General features: G+C 41.0%; 1 protein-coding gene across 1 annotated transcript; it reads right to left on the bottom strand.

The window, feature by feature from the left end:
- Positions 1-2705: 2705 nt before the first annotated feature.
- Positions 2706-11347, bottom strand: LOC131193698 (zinc finger protein 436-like). Its single transcript, XM_058174173.1, has 6 exons — positions 10956-11347; positions 10588-10702; positions 10407-10474; positions 7585-7714; positions 4709-5868; positions 2706-2726 (listed from the first exon to the last, which is right to left on the bottom strand). The coding sequence occupies exons 1-6, from the start codon at positions 11118-11120 to the stop codon at positions 2706-2708; spliced, it is 1659 nt and encodes a 552-aa protein (XP_058030156.1). The 5' UTR covers positions 11121-11347.

Below are 11347 nucleotides of genomic sequence, written 5' to 3'. Positions count from 1 at the left end.
TAGTGACTGGCCCTCGATAGGATTTAGCTGACGGGATTGTTAAACAGCGCTCGCACCTTTCTTCTGGGAGAAGTCACTCTAATAAATATTGGGAGGTGTTTTCAAGGAAACATAGGGTCCACCTTCTGCCCACAAGAAATGTGAAATGCCACCATTCCCAGCCTTCTGAGCACATCAGCTTATCCTGGCAGAGGATGAGGAAAGTCGCATTTCAAAGCCTTTGAAATCACCAGCTTGGAAAAGCTAAATTATGTAGGCTATTCAGCTACAACTTGTGTTTAGGTTTGTCTTTCGAGATAATGATAGCTAGCTAGCTAGCTAATTGAAGATAGATAGATGATAGATGATAGATGATAGATAGATGAATAGATAGATAGATAGATAGATAGATAGATAGATTAGAAGAAAACAGAACAAACAGAATAATAGAGTTGGAAGGGACCTTGGAGGTCTTCTAGTCTAACCCCTGAAACCTTATACCACTTCAAATGCTTATCAATATCTTCTTAAAAACTTCCAGTGTTAGAGCATTCACAACTGGAGGCAAGTTGTTCCACTGTTAATTGTTCTAACTGTCAGAAATTTCTCCTTAGTTCTAGGTTGCTTCTCTCCTTGATTAGTTTCACCATGCTTCTTGTCCTGCCCTCAGGTGCTTTGGAGAATAGTTTGATTCCCCTTCTTTGTGGCAGCCCTGAGATATTGGAATGTTCCTATCATGTCACCCCTAAACTAGACATACCCAGTTCACATGCCCCGTCTTGCTTGCATGTCACACACACGCACCGCTGGGAAAAAAAAAGGATGGAAGGAAGGAAGGAAGGAAGGATGGATTGATGGATGAGGCGACCGCTTTGAGGCAACCTTCTCCGCAACTAATCAATGTTTTCCCAATCCTAGGGTGTACAGTCATTCTTTCTTCCCCTAGTCTCTCCCGAGATCGCACTGCAGCCCATCATCCCCAGCCGGCAATCTGAGCTCGTGCCATCGATGTGGTCCTTGAACTTCCCCTCCTTGTTTCTAACCCAGCCTAGGATGGCCGGCGTGGAGGTATGGTGGTGGTAAACGACCAGAAAGCTCGCTCTTTCGAGAGGTCCTCTTGGAAGGCTGCCTTGGAAAGGAAAGTGGGAGGGGCAGAGATTTCTCCTCAAGGTCCCCTTGGAAGGCTGGGTTGGAAAGGGAAAGTGGGGAGGCAGATTTCTTCCTCGGGTCCCTTGGAAGGCTGGGTTGGAAAGGAAAGTGGGAGGGGCAGAGATTTCTTCCTCGGGTCCTTCTAGAGTCCTTGAGAAACTGATATCATACAAGGTTAATAAATTATACTCCTCCTCCTCATTGATGAGTTTTCATCCTGAAATTGATTGAAACATTGTACCATCATATGCTGCCATAGTATAGTGTTAACAACATCTGTAAAGATGATATATGAGCATGACACTAAGTTTTTCTATATTTCCCTTTATTGAAAAACTTCCATCATGCTTTTCTGAAAACAAAGGTCATTATAATATACCTCATTATATATTTGATTTGATGATATTTCAGTTAATAAATACCATTTAAGGTGTTAAGCTTCCTTTCTTTTCAGCAGCAAGTGAATTACAACTTTAAAGAACTTTATTACTTTATATTCATTTATTTTAAGTATAGATTTTAGATTTTAAACAAATATGTTTAGAGCTTTATATCTTTCAAGTTATTCAAATTATCCCTCAGCAGGTATATAATGGCATCCAATTCCAATATCATGTTGGGGCTTTTGAGCAAGGGAGGAGCAGCACACCTTTCGCTGGCATTCATTTCCTTTGTTTAGAGCTGGAATCCTCCTTCCCTTTTGCAATTGTTTTCGTTCAAATAAATATTCATGTTATTTTACTTGCTCTATCTTTTTACATTGACCAGTAGCTGCCTCATTTCCCACCAGGCTTATACTCGAGTCAATAGTTTTTCCCAGTTTTGTGGTTTGCCTAACATATTGAGCTTATACTCAGTATATACTAATTCCCACATTTAGCTACAAATGTGCCTTCATGTCACAGGTCACATTAGCCAAGCAAGCCGATTAAGTTCTCAGCGTTCCCTCCTGCTATTGTTGGTCATGCTAATTTGGCCTTGGTTCTCAGCTGCCTTATCATTGTTATGTCAGGCACATTGGAGGAAAACATTCTACATTCCATAAATTCTGTCTCTCCCCCCCCCGCCCTTAAGTATGGCCACTAACAAAGCAAGAAAAATAGGGCTTCAACTAGAGTCATTTTGGGGACGCAGAGCTAAGGCGCTGAGCTTGTTGATCAGAAAGGTTGGCAGTTCAGCGGTTCAAGTCCCTAGTGCCATGTAACGAGTTAGCTCCTGTTACTTGTCCCAACTTCTGCCAACCTAGTAGTTCGAAAGCATGTAAAAAATGCAAGAAGAAAAATAGGGACCACCTATGGTGGGAAGGCAAGAGCGTTCCCTGAGCCTTTGGCATTTGGTCATGCCGGCTACATGGCCATGGAGTCGTCTTTGGACAGCACTGGCTCTTTGGCTTTAAAACAGAGATGAGCACCGCCCCCTAGAGTCAGGAAACGACTAGCATATATATGAGGGGAACCTTAGAATCATTTTCAGAGTTGATCCTACTTGCTTTAATGCTCCTTGTGTGGCAGAACCAGTAGTGGGTGGCCTCGGTTCAGACCAGTTCAAAGAATTGGTGGTACGCTCCATCCACCGACTCAGACATCATCAGGAAGTTTCTGTGCATTTGCAGAAGAATGTGAGCAAGTGCACATGTTACATTGCAAACTGGAGGTAAAGGTAAGTAGAACCCACCCTGGGTGGAGCTTTGGAACAGATACAGAGGTATTTCCACAATGCTATTCTGTGTTTTAATAAATGAGTTTAAACAACACTTTTTTTCACAACTATATGGAGGACTGTTCTTATGAAATATCTCTGGACTCTCAATTGTATTTATGTCTGATATGCAGTGTAGGTGAGATGAGCTGTATTCAAGGATTGGTCTAGCAAATGTTTTGTATGCTCTAGTTAGTAGTACAATATTACCAGAGAAGAAGCTACACAAGCTACACTAGGCTAGGGTCTCCCTTTTTGAAGATAGGTATGACCTTGGCTAGTGACCATTGGTAGGGCAAGGGGCTGGTACTGAAAGATTTTTCAAAAATTATGCTTAGAGGTTCTGCAATTACAGTGGAAAGCTTTTTTAAGAAGTATGCACGTAGTCCATCAGGTCCAATAGATAGAGATGGTTTTAGATTGCTTAGTGCCTTTTCAATGGTGTCTTCTGTAAAATCAATATGTACAAGATCACCGTAATCATTGTAATTGTCTGTAATCACTGGAAATATTGGGTTTGTATTGTTGCTGTTTAAAAACTTAAGTTTGTTGTTTACAAAATTATAGAAATGCATGGATTTTATTATTTTCTCCTTGCTTGATGTGATAATTGTTACATACAGTCTTTATTTGTTGGCATAGGTTTTTCATTGGTTGATTGTTCTGTGAGGAAATGTCTCCTTATTTTTAGGTTGAATCACTTCTTGATTCTTGATCAATTTCCATCCATTATTCCTTGTCTGGCCCTTCAGGTGCCTTGGAAAATAGGTTGACTCCTTCCTCTCTGTGGCAGCCCATCAAATATTGGAACACTGCTATCCTGCGTTCCCTGGTCCTTCTCTTGATTAGACTAGCCATGCCCAGTTCCTATAACCGTTCTGGTTTTACTCTTCAGGCCTTTAATCAGCTTAGCTGCTTTTCTTTGCACTTTTACCAAAGGTTCAACATATTTTTTGTAATGTGATGACCCAAACAGGATACAGTATTCCAGGTGTGGTCTTACTAAGGCTTTATGAAACTTCATGTGTTTTTGATTTTATGCCTCTGTTTATACAACCAAAGATTGTATTCACTTTTTTAGCTGCTGCCGCACACAGGGGATTCATGCTTACGTGATCATCCATTTGGACTCCAAGGACCCTTACATAGTTACTATTTTTGAGCGAGGTTTCAGGTAATCTGTTTTTCCCAAGGTGCAAAAATCTTACTTTTCTCCACATTAAATTTCATTTTGTTGGATGCAACCTTCTCTCATTTGGATCAGAAAGGCACAATATGCATACAGATAAAAATCTATAGAGACATGGTGGATCAGCGGTTAGAATGGAGAACTATAGGCTAATTGCCCACAGCCAGGAGTTTGATCCTGACAGTGTCATGGTTGATTCAGCCTTTCATCCTTCTGAGGTCGGTAAAGGAAGACCCAGATTGCTGAGGACCATATGCTGACTTTGTAAACTGCTCAGAGAGTTTTGCAAAAGCATTGTGGAGTGGTACACAAGTCTAAGTGGAATTGCTATTATTATATATTTCCTTCTGAGCGTGGATCCTTTATGAGAAGATACTTCTGAGCAAAGGTCTTTCCACATTCCATGCATTTATGGCTTCTCCCTGTGGATCATCTTATGGAATAAGATGACCTCTTTGAGCAAAGGTCTTTCCACACTCCATGCATTTAAATGGTTTTCCTGTGTGGATCATCTTATGGAATAAGATTACCTCTTGAGCAAAGGTCTTTCCACACTCCATGCATTTATATGGCTTTTCCCTGTGTGGATCCTCTTATGGAATAAGATGACCTCTTTGAGCAAAGGTCTTTCCACACTCCATGCATTTATATGGTTTCTCCTGTGTGGATCCTCTTATGGAATAAGATATAAGCAAAGGTCTTTCCACACTCCATGCATTTATACGGCTTCTCCCCTGTATGGATCATCTTATGGCGAATAAGATGACCTCTTCGAGCAAAGGTCTTTCCACACTCCATGCATTTAAATGGTTTTTCCCCTGTGTGGATCATTTTGTGGATAGTAAGTCCATTACTATAAGCAAAGGTCTTTCCACACTCCATGCATTTATACGGCTTCTCCCCTGTGTGGATCCTCTTATGGCGAATAAGATGACCTCTTTGAGCAAAGGTCTTTCCACACTCCATGCATTTATACGGTTTCTCTCCTGAGTGGATCCTCTTATGGGAAATAAGACAACCTCTTCGAGCAAAGGTCTTTCCACACTCCATGCATTTATACGGTTTCTCCCCTGTGTGGATCCTCTTATGGCGAATAAGATGACCTCTTCGAGCAAAGGTCTTTCCACACTCCATGCATTTAAATGGTTTTTCCCCTGTGTGGATCATTTTGTGGATAGTAAGTACACTACTATAAGCAAAGGTCTTTCCACACTCCATGCATTTATATGGCTTCTCCCCTGTGTGGATCCTCTTATGGCAAATAAGATGACCTCCTTGAGCAAAGTTCTTTCCACACTCCACGCATTTATACGGTTTATCTCCTGAGTGGATCCTTTTAGGGGAAATAAGATTACTAAATCTTCTGAACCTGTTACCAGACTCTCTGCATTTGTATAGCTTCTCCTCAGTGTGAATCCTTTCATGGGAAATAAGTTGCCTGCTTGTTCTAAAACATGTTCCACATTCCAAACATTGGTAAGGCTTCTCTTTAGCGTCAATCATTTTTTGAGGTGTAAGGAACTTATTTCCAAGAGAAGGAATGAATGTCTCATTGTAACTTTGTCCGTTGTGTCTTCTTATACCATCTTCTCCTTTGTTTTGCCTTAAATAGTGTTCTTTTACTTGTAATTTAGCTTTGATTGGCTTCAAACTTTTCCCAATATATTTTTTCCTCATTTTCTCCTGTTGCATCAGAGCATCAGTGGAAGATGAGCTTTCCTGATTCCAATCATTTGACTGGTTTCTATCATGGGTTTCTAATTCCATTCGAATTCCAAACTTTCCTGTTCCATCTTTAGCATAGAACATTTGGAATAGTTCACAGGAATCTTGATTCTCCTGACAATTATTACCTTCAAAGCAAAAGAGAAATGAAAATGATAACAAGGTTAGACTAAAAGATTAAACCATAGAAAATCAAGTGAATTTCCTTCTGAATTTTTCCAAAATTCCATTATGTTTTACAGAATGATTTCTATATTCATGAGTCCTGAAAGCTTTGAAAATATCTAGAAAACATCTCTGTCTTTATAATTATCTAAATATCTGCAAATCTCACTCAAAGCCTGTTTTGAGTCATGGAATAAACAGGGGAAACATCCAACGAGGAATAAGGTGAAACCTTAAGATTTATTTGGGTGGGTTAATTTCAGCAGAGACTTGAGAGAACTGAAACAATTTTGAAACAAGCGCTTTCTTCCCCGATGTACCTAGGACCAGCTGCTCCATGGCATCTGTCTGGCAGGCAGGACTCCCGCTCGGCTTGTTCCTTAATCCCAGCGATGAGACTTTGGAGAGAACTCCCTTGCTTGAAGCTTCCCATTGGCTTGTAAATGAGATTCCAATCCACTGAGATTGGAAAGGTTGGGAGGCTTCAAGAATGACTATTTCGCTGCCCCAAAGTACTCATCGGTTGGCAAGGGCATTTTGGCCGGATCTGGTACAGGCTCCTGTTTGCAGAGAACCGAGGCAAACTATTTTAGTGTGAGATCACATAAGACAAGAAATGCATAATCTCACACTAATGATTTTGTGTGATCTCGCACTGCAGTATTTTAGTCCTGTGTCCTGTGTCTTTGAAAACAAAGAGGCCTTCCCTTTGTTTCCAAAGCATTTTGCCCTGGAGCTTGTACAGGCCTTGGTTAGCAGAGGCCTAAAGCAGTGTAGTGCGAGTTCATGTGAGATCACTAGTGCCAGATTTCCCACTATTGATCTTGCGTATCTCTCACTACTTTAGGCCTCTGTATGCACCCAAGTAGGCAAAGTAACCGACAGCTCGCTCCATCCTCGTAAAGTAAGTCCCAGGAGGGTGAGGGGTACAAATAGGGTGATTGTTGTTGCAACGCCTCTGCTGTCATTAGTAAGTGTGAATGACGGTTATGATGCTGTAACATTTGTAATTTCAGGACTGAGTCTTAAGTACTTGGGAGACAGTTAGGTCGTAACTTGGAATGGTTGCTTAATGAACTGTCGTAACTGAGGAATCACCTGTCCCCTAGGATGCTCTGAGACACACTTCAAGAGGCCTTTGTTCTTGAATTGGAGTGGGACAATCCTCCTCCATGGCCTGAGCGTGAAAGTTCTGTTCTCACACAATTTGGGGAGGTTTCAGAGGACAAATAACATATGATCTCCAGGGACACATAAAAGCACACCCTGTTCTTCTCAGCCTCCACAGGTAAGTTCAAATAGAAATGGAAAAATACAGATAAGGAATGCCCCAAAAGCATCTAAGCAAAGAGACATTGAATCTTTCCTTCCTTGGAGTACCAGAAGGCCAAATCCTTTCCTTCTCCTTCCCAGGAGATGATATCTGATCACTTATTGTTTAATAAAAAAACTAACTATAATCTGTCTTCTTGAACTCTCTGATTGGGGACAGATAAAGAATGGCCCAAAAGCATCTAAGCAAAGAGACATTGACTTTTAACTTCCTTGGGGTACCAGAAGGCCAGATACTTTCCTTTTCCTTTCCGGGAGATGATATCTGATCACTGATTTTTTAAATAAAAAAACTAACTATAATCTGTCTTCTTGAACTTTATGATTGGGGACTAAATGACGCTTACCCAGAGAGACTACGTTCCCATGGTTTTCAAGCATGACTTCCGAATGCAGCGCTTTTTGGTCAGGATCCAGCTGAGACCATTCCTCCTCTGAGAAATACACAGCCACCTCCTCAAAGGAAACAAGACTCTCCTGAACACAGAAAAAAGAACAGAACAGGAGGATTCGCAAGGTCTCCTCATTTTCATCAGTGATTTAGACAAGAGGATAGAAGGGGAACTTATCAAATTTGCAGACAAGACCAAATTTACAGGAATACCAACACTCCAGAAAAGCTTGAGATATAAAAGGATCAACTGATTGGGCTCCATATAACAAAATGAAAAACACCCGTGAAAAATGTAAAGTTCTACATTTAGGAAAGAAAAACCAAATGCATTGGCATAGAATAGGTGATACCTGGCTCAACAATAGAAAGTGCAACACAGATCTTGGAGTCCTAGTAGACAACCACTTAACATGAGCCAGCAGTTGCCAAAACACCCCCAACCCAGTCATAGGCTGCATTAAGAGGGGGATAGAATCAAGATGACATGAAGTGTTAATACCACTTCATAGAATAGAATAGAATAGAATAGAATAGAATAGAATAGAATAGAGTTTTTATTGGCCAAGTGTGATTGGACACACAAGGAATTTGTCTTGGTGCATATGCTCTCAGTGTACATAAAAGAAAAGATACGTTCATCAAGGTACAACATTTACAACACAATTGATGGTCAATATATCAATATAAATCATAAGGATTGCCAGCAACAAGTTATAGTCATACAGTCATAAATGGAAAGATTGGTGATGGGAACTATGAGAAGATTAATAGTAGTGCAGATTCAGTAAATAGTTTGCCTTGGTAAGACCACAGTTGGAATATTGCATCCAGTTTTGGTCACACTATAAAAAAGATATTGAGACTCTAGAAAAAGAGTGCAGAGAAAAGCAACAAGAATTATTAGTGGCTAAAACATAGAAGAAGGAGGAGGAGGAGGAGGAGGAAGAGGGAGTTGAAAGGGACATTGGAGGTCTTCTAGTCCAACCCCCTGCCCAGGCAGGAAACCTACACCATTTCAGACAAATGGTTAGCCAACATTTAAAAAAAAAATTCCAGTGTTGGAGTATTCACAACTTCTGCAGGCAAGTTGTTCTACTGATTAATTGTTCTAACTGTTAGGAAATTTCTCCTTAGTTCTAAGTTGTTTCTCTCCTTGATTAGTTTTCACCCATTGCTTCTTGTTCTACCCTCAGGTGCTATGGAGAATAGTTTGACACCCTCTTCTTCGTGGCAACCCCTGAGATATTGGAACACTGCTATCATGTCTCCCCTAGTCCTTCTTTTCATTAAACTAGACATACCGAGTTCCTGCAACTGTTCTTCATATGTTTTAGCCTCCAGTCCCCTAATCATCTTTGTCGCTCTTCTCTGCACTCTTTCTAGAGTCTCAACATCTTTTTTACATCATGGCATCGTGATTCTATCCTTCTGTTTATGCAGCCCAGAACTGTATTGGCTTTTTTGGCAGCTGTTGCACACTGCTGGCTCATATCTAAATGGTTGTCCACTAGGAGTCCAAGATCCCTCTCACAGTTACTACTAGTGAGCAAGGTACCACATATAAAGAACAGTTGCAGGAATTGGGTATGTCTAGTTTAATGAAAAGAAAGACTAAGGGGACACGATAGCAGTGTTCCAATATCTAAGGGGCTGCCACCTGAAGGCGGGACAAGAAGCAATGGATGGAAACTAATCAAGGAGAGAACCAACCTACAACTGAAGAGAAATTTTCTGTGAGTGGGAACAATTAATCAGTGGAATGACTTGTCTCCAGAAGTTGTAGATGCTCCAACACGGGAGGTATTTAAGAAGAAATTGAACAGCCATATATCTGAAATGTTATAGGGCTTCCTGTCTGAGCAGGGGATTGGACTAGAAGACCCCCAAGGTCCCTACTAACTCTGTTTTTCTTTTCCACTGTTTCCAAATTTAGAAACCAAAAATACGCACCAAGTTAAATGCTGTGAATCACACATGTCCTAATTTTATGTGATAAAACTGACAATTCTGAAAATTTCTTTGATTGAAAAAGTATTTGGGGAAAGTTTTATCAAGTTCATTTATTCTGCAAAAAATTCAGTGCCTTTCAGCAAAGTAATCCCACTTCTGGATCAACTGATCTATCGCTCTGTCTATCATTGATTGATCTAGTCATCTCAGACATTGGCTAAATGGAAGAAAACAAAGAAGAGAAAGTTCCCTGGGAAAGTCATTTCTCAGCCTTTGCAAAACAGGAATCTGATCTCTTAATCGAGGCGCAAATCAGAGGATTGGAAATTATTCTGTAGCCCAAAGTACCGTGTTTATATGCTCAACATGGCCACTCCCTTAGGATTTTAATAGTCTGCTTTGTTTTTTAATATGATTTGCTTATTTTTGAACTACAGGTAATAAAGCTTTTCAAAAATGGTAACATGGCCATGGGAGTATTTAGTTATTTTTAATTAGCTTTGCACAATTCCTAGTCAAAGAATTACACCAAAAAAATGGGGTCTCTAGCAGTTGCTGCCACTATGATACGTTTATTCTTGAAGGACTTTTTTAAAAATTGCTTCTTGTAAACTCAAATTTGGAGAAGTACCTAGCAGAACAAGAGAAGAGGAAGCTATTCTGACTGACAGCAACTTGAATCTGCTCTTCTGCTGTCCATGTTGCGGAAGGACACAAAAGTAATCCAGGCCAAACGAGAGGGGGAATAGAAAGAAAGAGCCCTCTGCACACCCGCTTCACTTCCTGAAGGGAGAATACAAATTTAATTTTTTTCCCCTTTCTTACTTGATTTGGAAATTCCACCGCTGTTTGATCTCTGTCAGAAAAAGCAGAAAACTTCATTCTTTTTTTCTCTGTAAAGATTAAATAATTTCAAAATGCATAATTAGTAAAATAGGAGGATGTATTCAATAGAGAAGAGAGAGTGAAGGTAAGACAGATGGGTAATCTGAGGATCTTTGATTACCTCCCGAGGTGTCCTGACTTTGATCTTCCCAAGGGATCCTCCTGAAAAATAGCTCCTGAGTGGAATTTGAAGGGTTCTTCTTTCCCTCAGGATCTCTGATCTCAACAGTGCAGCCCTTCCAATAGGAGGAAGGAAAAAAAAGAATTAATGTACATCACATGACATAAATTGGATTCTTATATTGGGAACATGACATCAAAGCCCCCAATATACATCCGTGTGATTGAGTGAGAAAACAATGGAACAATATTCTACAAGAATTGGTGGGACATTGCCACATATTATGAATGTCAGAGAAGTTTGGGAAGGAGGGGTAAAATATTCAAACACATTCTTTATTCCCTTTTGAGCTCCCTAAAGTGTCTCACTTGCAACTCAACCTGCTCCTTCTGCTGCTCCGCCTGGCTCAGGAGGAAACCTTCCGCCAGGGCCACTGCCTGGGAGCTGGTCTCTGCTCTACATTCCCTCACCCAGCCCTCCATCTCTGGGGGCAGAAGAGCCAGGAGCTTCTCCAGAACCACCAGGTCCAGCATCTGGGCTTTGGTGTGCTTTTCTGATCTCAGCCATCGCCTGCAAAAGTCATGGAGTCGGCTGCAAAGTCCTCGGGGACCCTCAGCCTCCCGGTATTGGATGAAGCTCCAGGGCTGAACTTCTGAAGGGAGGATGGTTTCCTCCTCCAGGATCTTCTGCCCAGTCCTTGTCCAGAGCTTCCCAGGCTGAGCAGCTGAAGGGCCTTTTCCGGCTCCCTCCTTTCCCAAAG

This window comes from Ahaetulla prasina, chromosome 2 (genome assembly GCF_028640845.1).
Source record: "Ahaetulla prasina isolate Xishuangbanna chromosome 2, ASM2864084v1, whole genome shotgun sequence".
Lineage (NCBI taxonomy): Eukaryota > Metazoa > Chordata > Lepidosauria > Squamata > Colubridae > Ahaetulla > Ahaetulla prasina.
Note: the sequence above shows the minus strand (reverse complement) of the source record. Positions and strands in the feature narration are given on the sequence as shown.